At 65.0% G+C, this 19,516-nt stretch overlaps 2 protein-coding genes across 47 annotated transcripts; both read left to right on the forward strand.

Moving 5' to 3' along the window:
• The first annotated feature begins 3,310 nt into the window (after window positions 1-3,310).
• Window positions 3,311-16,899, forward strand: SP1 (Sp1 transcription factor). Of its 2 annotated transcripts, none has more exons than XM_066567487.1 (6): window positions 3,311-3,355; window positions 4,372-4,466; window positions 5,060-6,557; window positions 15,197-15,365; window positions 15,744-15,943; window positions 16,339-16,899. In XM_066567487.1, exons 1-6 carry the CDS (start codon window positions 3,349-3,351, stop codon window positions 16,653-16,655), a joined length of 2,286 nt encoding a protein of 761 aa, XP_066423584.1. In that variant the 5' UTR covers window positions 3,311-3,348; the 3' UTR covers window positions 16,656-16,899. The 2 variants fall into 2 exon arrangements, with proteins under 2 accessions (XP_066423584.1, XP_066423585.1); XM_066567488.1 differs by lacking the exon at window positions 3,311-3,355 and adding an exon at window positions 3,856-3,960.
• A 41-nt stretch (window positions 16,900-16,940) lies between these two features.
• PRR13 (proline rich 13) lies at window positions 16,941-19,478 on the forward strand. Of its 45 annotated transcripts, none has more exons than XM_066567531.1 (4): window positions 16,941-18,269; window positions 18,313-18,380; window positions 18,468-18,511; window positions 18,556-19,478. In XM_066567531.1, the coding sequence occupies exons 1-4, from the start codon at window positions 18,006-18,008 to the stop codon at window positions 19,080-19,082; spliced, it is 903 nt and encodes a 300-aa protein (XP_066423628.1). In that variant the 5' UTR covers window positions 16,941-18,005; the 3' UTR covers window positions 19,083-19,478. The 45 variants fall into 45 exon arrangements, with proteins under 45 accessions (XP_066423628.1, XP_066423614.1, XP_066423617.1 ...); XM_066567517.1 differs by having other exon boundaries at window positions 18,333-18,356; window positions 18,400-18,511; XM_066567520.1 differs by having other exon boundaries at window positions 16,941-18,222; window positions 18,289-18,356; window positions 18,400-18,511.
• Window positions 19,479-19,516: the final 38 nt, after the last annotated feature.

Genomic DNA, 19,516 nt, shown 5'->3' on the forward strand with positions numbered 1-19,516 from the left:
CGGAACGGGGCTGAGCTCCCCCCCAGCACCATCCACCGATGTTCGGAGCCCCCCCAGCATCACAGAGATCCCCCCACCAAGGTGGGGGACAGGGAGGGTCCGCGGGGCAGGAGGAGCCGGGGGACGTGTGGGGACACGGGGGCGGATGGGAGCCAGGGACCTGCAGGGACGCAGGGGCACCCGGAATGGGGCTGGGGGCTTCCCACCCACGGGGAAGCCAGGCCAGGGTGGCCCCAGGGCTGAGCTGCGCCCACGGCCCCGGTGTTTCCTCCCACCCTTTAATTATCCCGGAATTATCCCTGGAAATAACCGCGGGGCCCGGGGGGGCACACGGGCAGCGAGACCGGACGGACCCCGGCGGGGACAGACGGACCCTGGGCCGGCCGGACAGAGCCCGCGGGACAGCGGTGCCCCTGGGGGGACACGGGGGGCCGTGGGGGGACAGAGGTGACCGCTGGGGGACAGGGTGGTCCGTGTTCCCCCCGTGTCCCCCCCGCCATGTGGCTCCCATTGCGCTGCGGTGCCGCAGCCACATCAGAGCGGCGGCAGCGGCAGCGGCGGGGGCGGCACCGGGGCCCGACCACCTCCTCCGGGGGCCCGACCCCCCCTCCGGCTGCTGAACGACCCCCCCAAGCTGCCACCGTGCCCCGTGTCCCCTCCAAACTGCCAAAGACCCCCCTCATGCAAATCTGGGGTACCCCACGTGCCCCCCAAGCCCAGGGACCACCGCAAATTGTCCTGGGACCCCCCTCCCCACCAAAAGCTGCCAGGGTCCCCCCGGGCCCTGTGACCCCCCCCGGACCCCCCGCCCGCCGCTGTCCCCGGGCCGGTCCGCCCTGGCTCGCGCCGCGCTGCATTTCTGCGGTTCCCAACCCAAAATTGCTGGGAGTCGCCCGGCGTCGCCCTGATTCCTCCGCGGCCGCGACCTGCCGGGGGAGGGACCCAGAGGGACAATCGGGGGGTGGCAGCGGGGGTGGGGCACCCCAGGCTGCCTCCCCCCCCAGCTCGCCCCAGCGCTCCCGGTTTGCCCCCAGTCCAAGGCTGAGGGTTCCTCTGTCCCTGTCCCGTGTCCCCACTGGGAGGTGGGGACAGGAACATGGATGGGGGCAGGACAGGCTTGGGGACAGCAGCAGAGGGAGCAGGGACAGTGACAGAGCTGGGGACACGGGACAGGACAACACCCTGATGTGAGCACCCCAGGGACAGGACACGGTTGAGGACAGGGTTGGGGACAGAACAGGGCAGGGATGGGCGCACTATTGGGACAGGACAGGGCGGCTTAGGAGATACTGTTGGGGACAAGACAGGACTGGGGACACTGCTAGGGACACTTTTGGGGGCAGGACAGGGTCGGTGACAGTGTTAGTGCCAGGGCAGGACTGGTGACAGGGTCCCGCCGTGGCAGGGTGACAGGACACTGTCGTGACAGTCGGTGCCCGGGTCCCGCCGTGGCGGGTGACAGGACACTGTCGGTGACACTGTCGGTGACACTGTCGGTGACAGTCGGTGCCATCGGTGCCCGGGTCCCGCCGTGGCGCCCCCGCCAGGCGGCAGCAAAGCCGCGGGCCCAGGAGTGGCACCGCCCGGCCGCGACCACCGGGGGGCGCCCGGGGACACTGGGGAGGGGTCCCACACGACCTCATGGACAGTAAGGGGTTAATTGGGGGAGGTCTCGTAGGGGGAAATGAGAGGTTAATTGGGGGTGTTAATTGGGGGAGTCCTGATGGGGCTTTGGGTGCTGATGGTGGGGGTCACTGGAGGGGACAAGGACCCTGCTGGGACTAACGGGGTGAGGGGGCTTAAACGGGGGGGTCTAACGGGGGCAGGTCCTGCCGTGCCCCCCTCGACCTGCCCAGCCCAGCGCAGACCCCGGGGCTCAGGGCGGTGACAGGACCAGGACACTCCCGGCGTCCCCTAGCCCTGGGGCAGGGCCTGCTGGGCCCTTTTGCCCCCAGGTGCCACCACTGCAGGTGACAAGTGGACACTGAGCGACCCCAAGGGTCTGGAGGGAGCAGGACAAGGACGGGGGGGACAGGGCAGGGTCAGGACAGGGACAGGATGGGGACAGAACAGGGACAGGCTGTCCCCAAGCCTCATCGGGTGCGGGGGCGAGGCCGCGGGGCCTTCCCGGGCTGTGGGGCGGGAATTGGGCCGAAAACACCGGGAAAGGGGAGGGTCACGGACGGGGGTGCGGTTCTGATGCTGGAAAGCGAAACGAACGCCACTGCGTGTCCGTTGCTGTCCCTTCCCTGGAGTGTCGCTGGCCGCGGTCCCCGTTCGCCCCCAGACCGCTTGTTTTGATGTGAAATGAAGGATTTGGCCCCAAACCCGCCAATCCCGCAACGCCCCCAAACACCCCAAGCCGCGTTCCCGGAGCAAGGGCAGCCCGGGCGCCCCGCTGTGGCCCCTGCTGTGTCGGGTCAGGGCTGGGCGATGTCGTGACAGGGCTCTGGGAGTGTTCACACCGCGCCGCGGGCCCGTGAGGACGTGTCGCACCGCCATGGCGGCTGTCGCGACACGGCCGAGCCGGCTTGCGGCATGGAGCGGGGACTCAGGGAGGGAAGAGCCGCACGTAACCCGCGGTACCGAGGGCGAGGGAAGCCCCGGGAGTGCCCGGGGTAGCCCGGCCGGCTATGAGGGAGTCAACCCAACATGGCGCCGGCTCCGCCATTCGCCGCGCCGTCCCCCCAAGGGCGCAGCCCGGCCGCTGGCCCCGCCTTCCCGCGGCGCCCATTGGCTCGTTTGAGACCGACCGGCGCGCTGATTGGCACCGAGCCGCGCCGCGGCTGCCGCCTCCGCGCTGGGATTAGTCGTTGATACCATCAATATCCGCTCCTCTCCCGCCTCGCGGCGCGGCCCGCACAGCCGGTTGGTGCTGGACGCTGCCAGTTTCCGCCACGCACCGCCTCCCGCGCCCCATTGGCGGCGCCGCACGTTCATCACGCCGCGGCCCGCGCCGGCGCGGCCGCGCCCAAACGGGGTCTCCCTGCGAGCCCGCGCGGGCGCCGATTGGCTGAGCCGCCGCCCGCCCCCTCCCCCCCGCGCCCCCATTGGCCACCTCCCCGCCGCGCTCCCCCTCCCCCACGGGGCGGGGCGCCGGGGGCGGGGCCCGCCCGCCCTCCTCTCCCCCCGCGCCGCGCCGCCCTCTCTTCCCATTGGCCTCGCCGCCCGTCGCTCTGCGGCCCGCGCGGCGCCCATTGGCTGCGGGGGCGGCGGGGGCGGGGCGCGGGGCTGCGGCCGCGGCGCGCGGCCCCTCCCTCGGCAGCCCCTCGGCGGCACCGGCGGGTTCGGCCGCTCGCCCGCCCGCGCCCCCGCCCCGCCCCGCGCGCCCGGCCCGGCCCCGGCACCATGAGCGGTAAGGACGGGGCCGGGGCCGAGCGCCGCGCGGGGCCCCGGGCACACGCAGAGGCGGCGGCGCCCGCCCGCTCGGAGGGGCCAGAGGCGGCCCCGCCCCGCCGGGCCGGGCCCCGCCGGGCCGGGCCTCGCCGCGCCGCGCCGGGGGGACCTGCCGGGGGAGGGACCCGGGGGAGGGGGGAAGGCCTCGGGGGAGGGACCGGCGGCCGCGTCGGGCAGGGCTGGAGCGGAGGAGGGGGCGGCGGGGAGTGATGGGGAGGCCCCGGGAATCGGGGCTGGGGGCGGCGGGGGGGGGGCGAGATCCCGGGGGATCGGGCGCGGAGATGGCGGGGGAGGCCGGGGGGTGGGCGGCTGTGAGCGCAGGCACCGGGGGGCTTTCCCCCGTTCCCGGGCACGGCGCCCTGCGGGGGCGGATGCGGGGCCCGGGGGCGGGGGGGCCGTGCGGGAGGGCCGTGGGAAGGAGCGAGTGGGCGCGGGGCGCTCCGCGTCCCCTGCCCGGGGCAGCCCCCGGTGCGGGGCGCTGGGGCTGAGGGCAGGAGCGGGGGGCGCAGGATGAGGCCGGCGGAGGATGAGGAGGCTCCTGAGCGCTGGGGGAGGAAGGACTCGGTGGGAGCGGGGACCCCACCCGCGCCGGGGGGTGGCGGGAGGGGCAGCCCCGGGCAGGGGAGCCCGCGGGCCGGACCCGCGCGGGGGAATCCCGGGGTGGATCTGCGGGAGGTGCGTGCCCCGCGCCGCGGGCAGGGCGAGGGGGAGGCCCGGGGAGCACCTCGGCGGGGGCCAGGGAGTGTCCCGGGGAGGAGCCGCGCCTGGAGTAGGGCCGGGTCCTCCCCTCCTGTCCCGCTGCCAGCTCCTCCTTGGCAGCTCCCCGCTCCTCGCAGCCCCTTCCCGGCTGCGCCAGGAGCACACGGGCCCCCCAGAGCCAGCCCGCCGTGTATCCTCCGGGCCCTTGCCGAGCCTCGTGCCGCTGCCCTGCCCCAAAATGTCCCTAACCGGGGCTGTCACTTCCCTCCCGCGCAGACCAAGAGAGCACCGAGGAGATGTCGGCTGTGAAGCCCGACAAGGGCGAAGGCGACGCCAGCAGCACGAGCAGCGCCGGCGGTGGGGAGGCCCAGGTGAGCGGGGGGAGGATCGGCTCCACTGGCCCCGGGGATCCCGTGGCAAAGTCCAGGCCCGGGCCGAGCAGTTTGCTGGGCCCAGGCGAGTGTTTCAGCAGGGCAGGAAGAGGAGGGTGAGCGCTGCCAAGCAGCGCCCGTGGCTTCCCCTCCTCCCGGCTCTCCTCGGAAACACGCAGTTCCCCTGCTCCCCTGACACCACGGCCCCCCTGGCCCTTGTCCAGCTCGGGGAGCCCAGGAATAAGCCTCCTTCCTGGGGGTTTGTCCTGCCTCAGGGGGATTCCCCGCCTTCGGGGTGGAGGAGCCCTCTCCTCTCTTAGCTTTCCCAGGCAGGCTCCCTCCCAAAAGGCTTTTCCATGTGGGTTCAGGCTGTCCCGGCCTGACAGCCTTGTGCCTGGCAGTTGTATTTTTCCGGCTGTGGGTGGGTTCGTTCAGGAAGGAGTGTTTATCTTTTCCGAGTACGCTCCTCCCTGTTTTCTCTTATTAAGTTTTTTTTTTTGTTTCCCGGTTTGGTTTTTTTTCCTCACTCCGGGCCTGCCCCTCGGGCCTCCTCCCACCCCCGTAACTCGTAACTCCTCCTCTCTCGTCCCCAGGAGTCACAGCCGTCCCCCCTGGCCCTGCTGGCAGCCACCTGCAGCCGCATCGAGTCTCCCAATGAGAACTCCAACAGCTCCCAGGGCCAGCAGGGTGGGAGCGGCGAACTGGACCTGAACGCGGCTGCCGCCCAGCTCACCCAGTCGGCCAACGGCTGGCAGATCATCTCGGCGGGCTCCAGCACCCCCACGGGCTCCAAGGAGCCGGGCGGCAACGGCAGCAACGGCGGCGACGCCTCCAAGAGCCGCCCGGTCAGCACCGGGCCCTACGTGGTCACCTCGGCATCCGGCCTGCAGAACCAGCAGGTGCTGACGGGCCTGCCGGGCGTCATCCCCAACATCCAGTACCAGGTGATCCCCCAGTTCCAGACCATCGACGGGCAGCAGCTGCAGTTTGCCACCACCCCGGCGCAGGTGAACGTGCAGCAAGATGCCTCGGGGCAGCTGCAGATCATCCCCGGCTCCAACCAGCAGATCATCACCAGCCGCGCGGGCGGCAGCAACCTCATCGCCATGCCCAACCTGCTGCAGCAGGCCGTGCCCATCCAGGGCGTGGGGCTGGCCAACAACAGCCTCTCCGGGCAGACCCAGTATGTGGCCAACGTGCCCGTGGCCCTGAACGGCAACATCACCCTGCTGCCGGTCAACAGCGTGGCCGCCAGCCTGGCCCCCACGTCCCAGACGGGCACCCTGAGCAGCTCGGGCTCGCCGGACAGCAGCTCCCAGCCGGCCACTTCGGGGGCTGCCAGCAGCTCGGCCAGCACGGCCACGTCCCAGGCCAGCTCGGGCGCCTTCTTCACCAACGCCAACAGCTACTCCACCACCACCACCACCAGTAACGTGGGCGTCATGAATTTCTCCACCAGTGCCACGGTGGGCACCAACGTGCAGGCGCAGACGCCCCAGAGGGCCAGCAGCGTCCCCAGCTCGGACTCTCTGCAGACCCCGGTGTCGGGGGTGGCCCTGCAGCCGGGCCAGCAGAAGGAGGGCGATCAGAGTCAACAGTCACAGCAGCAGCAGCAGCAGATCCTGATCCAGCCGCAGCTGGTCCAAGGAGGGCAGACAATCCAGGCCCTCCAGACCACCCCGCTGTCTGGCCAGACCTTTGCCACTCAAGCCATCTCCCAAGACACCTTGCAGAACCTGCAGCTCCAAGCCGTGCCCAACTCCGGGCCCATCATCATCCGCACGCCCACGGTGGGTCCCAACGGGCAGGTGAGCTGGCAGACCATCCAGCTGCAGAACCTGCAGGTGCAGAACCCGCAGGCGCAGACAATCACGCTGGCCCCCATGCAGGGCGTGTCGCTGGGCCAGACGGGCAGCACCAGCACCACGCTGACCCCCATCGCCTCCCTGCCCAGCGGCACCGTCACCGTCAACGCCGCCCAGCTCTCCTCCGTGCCGGGCCTCCAGACTATTAACCTCAGTGCCTTGGGAGCGTCCGGGATCCAGGTGCACCAGCTGCAGGGGCTGCCCCTGGCCATCGCCAACGCCCCCGGTGAGTGCTCGGCTCCCCGGGAAGGAGGAACGCTGGGCCCGGCCCGGCTGGGCGTGGTTGGTGTCAAATGGTGTTGGTGGCCGGGGTGGGGCTTGCGCTGTCACGGAGTATGTTGATCACCAGAAGACACTAAAGGTCTTTTTGGGGAGTTTAAGTCTGGAAATAAAGGGAGGAGGTGGCAGTGGGGGGAAAGAGGAGAGGAAAGGGGACACCTGGTTTTGTGCCACTGTCCCGCTCTGGAGGCCACCCAGGAGCCTCGGGTCAGGGCTGGGCTCAGGACCCGCGTGCAGCTCAGCTCCTTGGCTGGGCCCGTAAGGAGTCATGGCCATAAAACACAGGGATTAACTGAAAAGCCCAAGAAAACAAACAGAGTCACGGAGCCGCGGGGGATTTCCTCCCAGGGGCGGAAGAAAGGGCTCATTAAGTGTCTGGGTGCGGGACAGCGTGACCTCAGCGTGGCCCAGCCGGTCCCGTGGGCGCGGGCACCCTGCTCCGGTCCCCAGGGATCCACGGGCACCCTGCTCCGGTCCCCAGGGATCCACGGGCACCCTGCTCCGGTCCCCAGGGATCCACGGGCACCCTGCTCCGGTCCCCAGGGATCCACCCCACCGTGTCCCCCAGCCTGGGAAAAGCAGGATATGGAGTGTGGGAGCTGAGCTGGAGCCTGCTCAGCTTCTGCCGCGGAAGGGATCGGCTCTGGGAACGCTCTCCGCTTGCTTTTCCACTGTTTTGCTTGGGGTTTTTTTCCGGGTTTTTTTTTTGTGTTCTGGCTCTGGCTAAAAGGGGCTGTTGCTGGATTTAGTCACAGTTGAGAGGCAGCAGAAAATGTTGCTCAATCCAGCCCGAGCTTCCCTCTCGCGAGAGGCGGCGGCTGCTCCCCCGGGCTTGTTTTGCAGCATTATTTTGGGCTGTTGCTACAGCAGCTTGGCTCGCAGGCAGGCCACGGGTCACTCTAGCCTGGGGATTAGCCTGATCCTTGGATTTCCCCGAACGCAGGGACCCGCGGGGGCTCCCGCAGGCGGGGCTGGCACTGGGGGGACACGCGTGTGACCCGCGGGGTGTGCAGGGTGCCCTCCCCTGCAGCCATCCCCGCACCAGGGGTGGCTCCTGCCCAGCCGGGGCTCCTTCCTCGGTGCTCCCGGGCTCCTTCCAGGCTCGTTCCTCGGTGCTCCCGGGCTCCTTCCTTGTTTTGAAGGCGCTGGAGAAAGGCATGGGCGAGCCCAGTTCCTGTATTCGTGCCTGGCTCTGCCCTCGGAGGTGGAACAGGGAGGAACGTTCTAGAGACCACCCATGCAACCGCCTCCTCCTCCTCCTCTTTCTCCTCCTCCTCCTCTCCTTTTTTTTTAGCTCAGCAGCTCTCAGCCCTTGATCTGCCGTGGAGAATTCCCCGCCAGCAGCAGCAGCAGCAGCAGCAGCGGGGCCTCCTGGCTCTGTCCCCAGCCCCAAGTGACGCTGGCACTGTCACTGTCACATGGGGACATTTTGAGAGAAAAGCCAGAGCGAGGTTCAGGGCGGTTTTCTGGGGAGCCCCAGCTCGGTGGGATGGTCCGGGAGGCTCCTGGGGTGAAATGGGGAGAGCTGTGGCCAGCACGGAGCTGCCTGGCGCCCATCCAGGGGCAGGGTTTGACTCCAGCTTTTCCCTGGCCGTGTCCCTCAGACGTGGCAATGGGTCCCTTTGTGCCCCCAGCCCTCTCCAAGGGGTGCTGAGTCCCCCCAAGCCCGCGCCCCTCCGGATCCCAGCTCTCCCGTGGGAATTTGAGGGAGGGGTTTGTTCCCGACGCTCCCCAAATCCCTGAGAGTTTTCCAAGCCTCCACGTGTGCTGGAATTTTCTGCTCCAGGCAAGGAGTTGGGAAGGGTTTTTGGAGCAGGAAAAGCTCCTCTGCTTCCGGGGGAGGCAGATGGAAAATGAGCCCTGGCTGGGGAGGGGACTGGGGCTGGTTTTCCGTGGGTTTGTGTTCCTGGGGAAGGAGGAGGCGCCCAGCCAGGGCTGTGCTGGCCCCAGCTGCCACCTGGGCTGGCAGCACTGCGTGTCCTGCCCCTTCCAGAGCTCAGCCCGGCCTCCTGGGGTTTTGTGTCCCCTCCTGAACCCCATGGATGGGGGGCTGTGCCTCCCAGCCCCTCGGGTCTGTTGCCAATGAGGTTTTCTCCTGTTTTTTGACAGGGGAAAAATCCCTCAGAAAACAACGTCTGAAAACGTCTTTAAAACTCGGATTTTTTTCTTCCTGGGTGGGATGCAGAGCCTGTGCAGGGCTGACTCTGTGTTAAGGCTGTTTCCTCCTCCTCCCTGGCCGGGCTGGGAAGGAGCAGAGGCAGGGGCAGGTCTGTGGCCTCCAGGGGTGGCATGTGGGCAAACAGGCCCTTCCACTGGCTCTGCCCCTGGCGAGGGCACCCCAGGGCCAGGGAGGGGGAATTTCCTCAGCTGGCAGCACCCCAAAACCCCCCCGGAGGGTCTGAGAGCCACCTCAGCGTCACCCCAGCCCGCCCAGGGAGGGGACATCCTGTGTGAGGGAGATGATGGTGGGGGCACTTTGTGACATCGCAGTTTCTCTTCCTCTTTTGCCCTGGGGAGGGACTGTTGTGAGCTCGGTGTCCTTACAGGGGCTCTGTCCCCATGTCCTTGCCCCTGGCAGAGCCCTGCTGTCCCCACGTCCCTGTCCCAGCCCTACCTGGCTGAGGAATGTGCTGGCTAAACCACCAGCGAGGTCAGCACTGGAATTAAACCCCCTCGTTTTTGGGGCACTCAAGAGATATCCCTCCTTTTGGGATGTTTGATTCCAGGGCTGGATGGAGCTGTTGGGTGGGATTGGGGTTTTCTGGGCAGCACGAGCTCCCTTCCAGCTCCTTGGGTGGAGGCTGTGGGGGAATTGGGCGGTCAGGACCATCCCTGGTGGGCACAGGAGCCCTCGGCAACATGTGCCACGCACCCCTCCCGGCTCCCTGCTCCCGCTCGGCCCTTCCAGGGCCCGTCCCGGAGTCGGGCCTGGGGCACAAAGCCCTGATTGTGTCCTGTTTGCTGGTTTTTAAGGGCAGCTTTGTAGCAGGGCCCGGATGAGGCATCCCCATGGCGCGGGGAGGGGAGAAGGGAGCCGAGCCCGCCCGTGACGTGCGGCCCTTGTTTGTCTCACCGCAGCCGTGACATCACGGCACAAACCAGCACATTGTGAAACTTCCTGCTCTGAATCCCAGCCAGGCTGGACTTCACATCCCCTCTGGGTTCCTGGCTGGCCTCCATCTGTGTCCTTCCCTGGGGACTGACACAAACCCCAGAGAGCCCCGGCTTCGCCTGGGAGAAGGGGAGCGATCCCGGCAGGGCCTGCGTTGTGCCCGCTTTGTCCGGGTGAGGTTGTGCCCCACACAAAGTCCCCGTGGAGGGGGACACCCTGTGGGTGCTGGGCCCCATGGGGCAGCCCTGCTGCTCCTCCTGTTCCTGTCCCTGCTGCTGCTCCAGGCCAGGCTCGGCGGGGCCGGGAAGGGCTGGCGGCCGCGCCGGTCGGACGGGTCGGGCGCGCGGCACCCGCCCCGTGACTCCTCCCGGGACAGGTCCCGGCTCCAGACCCATCTGCCGGGCCCTGATCTGCCTCTCTCTTTTATCTGGGCCAGCCCCAGCCCTGCTGGAGCCCCGTCCTTATCACCCCACGCAGGAGACTCGTCCTGGCTCCCGGCTTTGGGGGAGCTTCCGCGTGGCTCCTTTCCAGAGCGTGGGCTCCCACCTCAGCCCGGCTGGCAGCCTCCAGACGGCTCCTCATCCCCTCCCGCCCCATCCCAGGATGCCTGGGTTAGATCCTGGGGCTGATACAGGCATCAGTTCCTCCTTGGGATCAAAGCCCTGGGATCTGTGGCTCAGGAAAGCTTCCACTTTGATTGCTGTGAGGGAGAGCGCACAGAGGCTCCGGTGAGGTGGGAGGCGCCTGCTGGGGTTCCCCACCTGGGGAATTGCCCTTCCCTGTCTCAGCCGGGCATTTTCCTCCTTCCACACGGGGATTTCTGCCTGAATGGCAGGGCTGCTTTGGTGGGAGCTGCCTGTGCTGCAGGGTGAGCTGCTCTGGGTGCTTTCACCCCAGCCAAGGCAGGAGCAGAGGCTTCATCCCAGTGTTGTGACAATTCAGGCAGGGATTTGAAGGGCAGAGGGGCTCAGTCTGTCAGTCTGCAGCACAACAGAGGCATTTGGCAAGTCCTGGGGGATTCAGGGATCTGGCAAAGGGGATGATGAGGTGATTCCCTGCCTCAGCTCTGTCCCCTTTTACAGCCCACCTCACTCATTCCATCGGCTCCATCCCAATCTGTCCCCTCTCCAAAGGAAGGGTCGCTCATCCTGGTGCACAGAAGCCTCCAGCAATTACAGGAGCTGCCCAAGGAGTGGCTTCTGGAGTCATCAGAGTCCAAATTAAAGCCCAGTTACTCACTGGGCTGCAGGCTTCCAGCCTGCCCCATCCCCTGGTTCCCTCTCCACGGCCCCGATCTCCAAGGAATTGCTGAGCCAGAGCTTGGCTCATTTACATGGATGAGCTCCTGGTGCAGATTAACTCGTCTGGCAAACCAGGGAGGGAATCAGATGGGAAAAAACCAAGGGGACATCGTTCCAAAGCCACTTTGTCCCTTTGTGCAGCTCTTTGGTGTGTCTGGAGCAGCTGGGGTTTGTTCTGGGCAGGGCAGTGACCCCAAAAACCGGGCAGGAAATGGGAAGAACTCGCGTTGTGAGCTAGAAAATTTGGATTTTGGAGGTATTTTCCAGAACACACCCAGAGAGGTTGGTGCTGCGTGTCCCCAGGTTTTGCTTTTCTTTCTTTTCACCTGAAAACTTCCTCGTGCCAGGAAACCACATCGTGCCAGCTCTCCCCCCTGAGCCTCTGCCCGGCACAGCTGCCAGAGGTGCAGAGTTTGCACAATCAGCCCTGGCTTGTTGGCTTTGGGTTTTATTTCCTGCTCTTCCCCTGAAAATGAACACGGGGTCTGTTCCCCTGCCTGAGGTTGGCCAGGGTGAGTGTGAGAGCCGCTCTCTCCTCCCTGCTGGGCATTTCTCACCTCCTGGTAGTTTGCTAAATAAAGCAAACAAGCCCCAGCTTTTTCCTGCACAAGGAGCCCCTTGTCTGCAGAGGATCCCCAAGCCAAGATTCCGGGGTTTGGGGTTTTTTAGGGGGACACCAGAAACTGCCCCGTTCCTGGGGGGTCTCAGAGGCTGCTGGCGGAGCCGGGCCAGGGGCAGCTCCCCTCTCCCAAAATCCCTCTTTTTGCCTTCCCAAAATCCCTCTTTTTTCCAGGCTTCTTCCAGAGATTTAACCTCCTCTTGCTCTATTAATAATGTATTTTTGAGGGCTTTGCTGACCCCAGTGTGGAGCCTCCGGGGAAGCTTTAGTCTTAGCAGGGATGTGTATTAGGGGGGATAATAAACGTGAATTATCCTCTCCTCCACTTTTCCCCTGAACCTGTCATATCCCAGGGATTTCAGAGCTCCTGATTGGGGTGGGATGATCCCTGCAGGGCCAGGATCTGCTGCCCTGGATTTATACCTCACTGAGAGGAGGCCACAGATCGCCAGCAGCAGGATTTGGGTTTGTTCCCCAGTGCCCAAAGGCCAGAAAACGCCGTGTAGGCTTTTGCCTTTTGGAGGATTGGAGCCATTCCATTCCAAGGCATCCTGTCTGGATTCTCCCCCTCCCTGGTGTATTTTTGGGGAAAGAACTTGTGTTTTCTCCTGGTTTGGGATTTTTTGGGGGGGGAGAGAAGTTGTGTTTTCTCTTGGCTTTTTTTTTTTTTTTTTTTTTTTTTTTTTTTTTTTTTCTTGCTTTTATTTTTTTTTATTTCCCCAGCAGCTCTTCCCATCCGGGGAAATCTCTAATCCGTGGCTGGAGCACAAAGCTGTTGGCGCAGGCTTAGGGAGCTTAAAAACCCCTCGCAGGCTGGCTGCGTGCAGGGCTGTGCCTGCAGACACGTCACAGGAGCTGCAGGGAGGGCCTGGGGAGCTCCTGAAACGCTCGGCCTGGCAGGGAGCTCGGCAATGTGGCACCGAGGGCCGGCCTTCAAACGGTGTCACCTTTGGAGGGGACAGCGATCCCGTGCTGCCAGGGGTGAGGGCAGGGCCCGGGGGCTGGTCCTGGATGGATGGATGAAGGGACGGTCCTGGGGATACCTGGGGTTTGTGTGCCAGGTGACAGCCCCGGTGACAGCCCCCGGTGACAGCCCCTGGAGACAGCCCCGCTGACAGCCCCCGCTGACAGCCCCCAGTGACAGCCCTGGTGACAGCCCCCAGTAACAGCCCCGGTGACAACCCCCGGTGACAGCCCCGGTGACAGCCCCTGGTGACAGCCCCTGGTAACAGCCCCCGGTGACAGCCCCCAGTGACAACCCCCGGTGACAGCCCCCGGGTGACAGCCCCAGTAACAGCCCCCGGTGACAGCCCCTGGAGACAGCCCCCGGTGACAGCCCCTGGTGACAGCCCCTGGTGACAGCCCCTGGTAACAGCCCCGGTGACAGCCCCCAGTAACAGCCCCAGTGACAGCCCCGGTGACAGCCCCTGGTAACAGCCCCCAGTGACAGCCCCGGTGACAGCCCCCGGTGACAGCCCCGGTGACAGCCCCTGGAGACAGCCCCCAGTGACAGCCCCTGGTAACAGCCCCCGCTGACAGCCCCCAGTGACACCCCCGGTAACAGCCCCCAGTGACAGCCCCTGGTAACAGCCCCCGGTAACAGCCCCCAGTAACAGCCCCGGTGACAGCCCCGGTGACAGCCCCTGGTGACAGCCCCGGTAACAGCCCCAGTGACAGCCCCTGTAACAGCCCCCAGTGACAGCCCCCGGTGACAGCCCCGATGACAGCCCCCTGTGACAGCCCCCGGTGACAGTCCCCGGTAACAGCCCCCGGTGACAGCCCCGATGACAGCCCCCTGTGACAGCCCCCGGTGACAGTCCCCGGTAACAGCCCCCAGTGACAGCCCCGGTAACAGCCCCCGGTGACAGCCCCCAGTGACAGCCCCCGGTAACAGCCCCCAGTGACAGCCCCGGTGACAGCCCCCGGTGACAGCCCCCGGTGACAGCCCCCGGTAACAGCCCCCGGTGACAGCCCCCGGTAACAGCCCCTAGTGACAGCCCCCGGTGACAGCCCCCAGTGACAGCCCCTGGTAACAGCCCCCGGTGACAGCCCCCGGTAACAGCCCCTAGTGACAGCCCCCGGTAACAGCCCCTAGTGACAGCCCCCGGGTGACAGCCCCAGTAACAGCCCCTGGAGACAGCCCCCGGTGACAGCCCCGGTGACAGCCCCCAGTGACAACCCCCGGTGACAACCCCTGGAGACAGCCCCCGGTGACAGCCCCAGTGACAGCCCCCGGTGACAGCCCGGCTGCTCCTGCCCTGTCCCCAGTGTGACAGGGCCGGGCTCTGCCCCGGGGGTGCTTGAAGCGTTCCCTGACATTCCCGGACAGGCCAGCCCTGCCTTTTCCAGGGAATCTGGATCTCTGTGGGCTGGGGGGCAGCAAACCTCCCAGCCTGCTCCTGCCTCTTCTCCCAGGTCACGGGGCAAACGGCCTCAGGCTGTGCTGGGAAGCTTCAGCTTGGATTCTAGGGAAGATTTCTTCACTTTCCTGGTGGCTCCTGAGCCCCAGGGACCCGTTCTGGTGGCTCCTGAGCCCCAGGGATCCGTTCTGGTGGCTCCTGAGCCCCAGGGATCCGTTCTGGTGGCTCCTGAGCCCCAGGGATCCGTTCTGGTGGCTGCTGAGCCCCAGGGACCCGTTCTGGTGGCTCCTGAGCCCCAGGGACCCGTTCTGGTGGCTCCTGTCCCTCGTGGAGCTTTGCCCAGGCTGACAAAGCTGGCACCAGCACCAGCAGGGACTGGGGAGGTTGTTCCTGCCAGGAATTCTTCCTCATTCCCAGCACCGTCTCCGGGTTGTGAAACTCCCTCCTGGCACCTCCAGGAGTGCCCAGCCTGTGCCTCATGGGGGATTTGAAATTTATCCTTCTCCAACCCCCCTGGCTCCTGCCTCGGAGCTCCTATGGGGAAACCTGGGATTGTAAAGGAAATTTCCCTGCTTGGCCGAGGCGCTGCTCTCAGCAGGGCTTCCCAGAAGGATCGTGGGCTGGGCTTTGGGAATGCCAGCTTTGGAAAGTGCAGTGAGTGACCAGCAGTCCCAGGACACCCCCACTGACCTTCCTGTCGCCTCCTCCTCACTGGAGCTGCTGGAAACAGCACCAGGAAAAGCCACAGATGGGATTTTTGGGAGTAATTCCAGCCTGGAGCTTCATTTCCCAGCCTTGGGAGAGCAACTCTGGAATGAGATAAAACCCCAGGTGTGCTCGTCTCAAACCTGACACACTCAGGTCACAGAAATCGGATTCCTCGTGAGGAAATTGTTGGGGAAAAGATGAATTTGTCTCAAACCTGCCGCATTCAGGTGACAGCATGTCCTTCCTGTGAGGAAATTGGGGGGAAAAAGGCGGATTTGGGTCTGGAATCACAGCCCCTGGAAATAAATTAAAGACCTGGACCAAAATGGGGGAAATGTGGGAGATCCGGGGGCTGGGGAGGCCAGGGAGAGCCCCAGGCTGGGGAATGTCAGGAAGGCCGAGGGAAAAGGATGGGGTTGACCTTTGGCAGAGGAGACCCCGGTGTCCAGGTGAGGAGCCTGCTGTAACCTGTTCCTTGCCTCGCAGGTGAGCACGGGGCCCAGCTGGGGCTGCACGGCGGCAGCGGGGACGGGCTGGGCGACGAGAGCGCGGCCGTGGAGGAGGGAGAGACCAGCCCCGACCCCCAGCCCCAGCAGGGCCGGAAAACACGGAGGGAAGCCTGCACCTGTCCCTACTGCAAGGAAGGAGAGGGCAGGTGAGGCTGCTGCCCGCGGCTCCGCCACCGGGAGCACCCCCAGGGGCCTCGTTTTGTGGAGTTATTTGGGTTGGGAAGGGTCCCTCAATCATCAGCTCCAGCTGCTCCCCCAGCCCTGGCAAGGCCACCCGTGTCCCCAAGTGCCACATGCACGGGGCCACCTGGGCACCCCCAGGTCCTTTCCCAGCTTTCCAGCCCCAATTCCCCGTGTCCCATGGGGCTGTTGTGGGCCAGGGGCAGGACCTGGCACTCCACCGGGCTGAGCCTCACCCCAAACCCATCGATCCCACGGCTGGGTCCCATCCCAGTCCAGCAGCTCCACCCCCCCAGGCCGTATCCCCTGAAATTGCCTCAGGTTTAACCCTTTTCTTCCTGCAGGAGCTCTGGGGATCCAGGCAAGAAGAAGCAGCACATCTGCCACGTGCCGGGCTGCGGGAAGGTGTACGGGAAGACGTCTCACCTGCGGGCGCACCTGCGGTGGCACACGGGGGAGAGGCCCTTCATCTGCACCTGGGTGCTGTGCGGGAAGCGCTTCACCCGCTCCGACGAGCTGCAGCGGCACAAGCGCACGCACACAGGTGGGGCTGGGGGCTCTGGGGGGCTGCTCTGGCTCGCGGGGCAGCCTCAGGGATCCGTGGGGCTGAAATTCCATGTTGGAAGAGCTCAGGCGTCGGCCTTGAGCTCTTGGGGCTGAGAGCCCCTCCAGGGCCTGAGCATTCTTACAGGGGAGGAACCTTTTCTCAAGGTCCCATACTATTCCCAAAATTCCAGCCTCCTGAGAGGTTGGCTTTGAGCTCTTGGGGCTGAGAGCCCCTCCAAAGCCCGAGCATTCTCGTGGGGAGGAACCTTTCCCCAAAATTCCAGCGTCCTGGAGCGTTGGCACTCAGGTCTTCCCCTCTCACAGAGGGCAGGAACCTCTTCCCAAATCCCAGCCTTTTCCCCTCCGTCCCTCACGGCCCCGTCCCTCCCCCAGGAGAGAAGAAGTTCGCCTGCCCGGAGTGCCCCAAGCGCTTCATGCGCAGCGACCACCTCTCCAAGCACATCAAGACCCACCAGAACAAGAAGGGAGGCGCCGCCAGCGTGGCCATGAACGTCTCGGCCGTCCCCATGGACACGGCGGCCTCGGCCGAGGGCAACGGCGGCGCCACGCCCTCGGCGCTGATCGCCACCAACATGGTGGCCATGGAGGCCATCTGCCCCGAGGGCATCGCCCGCCTGGCCAGCAGCGGCATCAACGTCATGCAGGTGGCCGACCTGCAGTCCATCAACATCAGCGGCAACGGCTTCTGAGGCTTCCGAGGCTTCTGCGCGCGGGGACGGCGCCTCCAGCGCGGCCCGGCCGCCACCTCCACCTGAAGGCCAGAGCTATATATATATATATTTTTTAATTTCGGCTTGATTTTTTTTCCCCCCCCCTTTTTTTTTGTCCCTTTTCCCCTCCCCTCCTGCCTCCCCGACCCGAGGTCCCTTGGCGTCATCATGCCTCGGTCCTTTTAGCAAAAAAAAAAGGCAAAAAAAACCCAAAAAAACCCAACGATAGAAATACCAACAAAACAATACAAAAAAAAAAAAAAAACCAACACAAAAAAACAAAAAAGAAAAGAAAAAAAAAAAAACAAAAAAAAAGAAGAGAAAAGATTCTATATTATTATTATATATATAAAAATATAAAATGTGTTCGTTTGAGAGAGGAGAGATGTTGCTGTGACCATGGCGTGGTCCCTTTGATGCCTTATCCTGGAGCAGGTCAGCCCCTCTGGGGCGCGCCGGACGATGCCCGAGCTCCCCTTCCCTCCCCAGGTCCCATTTCCCATCAGACCCCCCGACCCCTCCCGGGCTGTCGGCGCTTTGCTTTGAGGTGACTCTGTAATTCCTTTGGCATTCTCGGGGGGAGATCCCGCTGGATTTTTCACCCTTGGACTCCCACTGCCCTCCCCTGCCTTGGCAGGTGTTGTTTTTATTTTTTTTTCTTGGATCTTGGTTTTTTCCAGCCGTTTTCTTGGCAAGGCTCCCTGTCCCGTGGGAGTGGAGTTGCTCCATGGGAAGGTCGTGGACAGAGGGGCTGGGACGCAGCCCTGGGGGGACAACTGGAGCCTCCTCGGGGGGGAAAAGTTGATTTTTTTTATTACAGCCAGCATTGGAATTAATAATAATTATAGTAATAATCGGGAAAAAGGAGAATCTGCGGAGCTCAGCCGATCTGGAGCGAGGGGGAAGCACCGCAGGGACACGAGGGACACTCGAGGGTTTTGTTGTGGCACCGCTGGAGGTGGCTCCTGACAAAAAAAAAGGGTGCTGGAAATAGGGACAGTTTGGAGAAAAAACCCCCAAAAAGGGTTTTGCAGGATCCTGCTCCTCCCGCCGGGGGAGGGCTCGGTTCTTTCCGTTCTTCCTCCCACACCCTCCTCTTCCTGCCCCAGCCGCATCCCGGCTGCCCTGCCGGGCTCATCCCCAGCCGGGGCTGGGGGGCGCAGGGAGTGGATCCCCAAAAGGAAACCTGGGATTGTTCCCAGGCGCAGCCTTGGGGTGAGCCCAGCAGGGCCTGAGCGGGGCAGGAGCCCAGGAGGGGACCCAGAACTTCCCTGCTCCCATTTTGGGGTTGGTGCAGAGGGGAGCCCCCCCCGGGATGGCCGCTGATCCATGAATCCCCCCTGCCCCGGGGCATCCATCCCCACCTGCCCCAGGGCATCCATCCCCACCTTCCCGGGCTGTTCTCACCTGCCCCAGGGCATCCATCCCCACCTGCCCCGGGCTGTTCTCACCTGCCCCAGGGCATCCATCCCCACCTGCCCCAGGGCATCCATCCCCACCTGCCCCAGGGCATCCATCCCCACCTGCCCGGGGCATCCATCCCCACCTGCCCCAGGGCATCCATCCCCACCTTCCCGGGGCATCCATCCCCACCTTCCCGGGCTGTTCTCACCTGCCCCAGGGCATCCATCCCCACCTGCCCCGGGCTGTTCTCACCTGCCCCAGGGCATCCATCCCCACCTGCCCCAGGGCATCCATCCCCACCTTCCCGGGCTGTTCTCACCTGCCCCAGGGCATCCATCCCCACCTGCCCCGGGCTGTTCTCACCTGCCCCGGGGCATCCATCCCCACCTGCCCCGGGCTGTTCTCACCTGCCCCGGGCCATCCATCCCCACCTGCCCCGGGCTGTTCTCACCTGCCCCGGGGCATCCATCCCCACCTGCCCCGGGCTGTTCTCACCTGCCCCAGGGCATCCATCCCCACCTTCCCGGGGCATCCCCACCTGCCCCGGGCCATCCATCCCCACCTGCCCCGGGCTGTTCTCACCTCTCCGGGCCGTTCCCGGGGGCATTGGAGCTGCTGTCCTCGCCAGGGCAGGTGGAGAGCAGCCGCCCCGCAGCCCCTCAGTGCTTCCTTGTCCCGCTCCCCGTTGTCCCGGGAGAAGCTGCAGCCGAGCCAGGAGCCCGGGGAGGAGCCGGAGTCCCTGGGGCCAGCAGGAGCTGCCCCGGCTGCCCCATCTCCATTCCGAGCTTTGTCCCGCTCGCTCGGCAGCTCCGGGAGCCGGCGGGAAGCAGGAATCTTGTTTTGGTTTGGGGGGGGGTTTTTGTAAAAAAACACGCAAAAAAAAGGAAAGGCAGCAGAAGCTCCCCGGGGAGGGGGCGCAGGGCCCGGCCCCCCCAGCCCCCCCCGGCTCTCTCTCTCGATATCTATTTTTGCATTTGTATATTTTTATATAGGAAACTTTAAGCATTTGTATTTTAATAACCCTGTGAAGCACTATGAGCTCCCCCGGACCCCCCCCCAGCCCGAAATCCACAAAGGATTGGGACAAAAACCAGGAGGTTTCTTAATTTAATGGTCAATTTGGTGATTTTACCCCCGCCCCGACGCCCCCCGAGCCTAGCTCTGTCCCCAGAGGGGATCAAGTGCCAAACCCCACCCCGGCTCCGGCGTTGGGACGTCCCTGGCGTGTCCCGTCCCGGTGATGTCCCCGGTGTCCCCTCCCTGCGCATGGATTGTCCCCAGGGAGCTCGGCTTTCCCATGGAAACGCAGCCGCGAGGGAGGGGGACCCCAGGGACCCCCGGGGGGGCTCTCTCAGAGCCTGGGCTGCTCCCCTGCGGTGTTTTGGGGGGATCAGAGCATTTTGGGGGGGATCAGAGCATTTTGGGGGGGATCAGAG

The sequence above is a fragment of the Molothrus aeneus genome, chromosome 30 (genome assembly GCF_037042795.1).
Source record: "Molothrus aeneus isolate 106 chromosome 30, BPBGC_Maene_1.0, whole genome shotgun sequence".
Taxonomy (NCBI): domain Eukaryota; kingdom Metazoa; phylum Chordata; class Aves; order Passeriformes; family Icteridae; genus Molothrus; species Molothrus aeneus.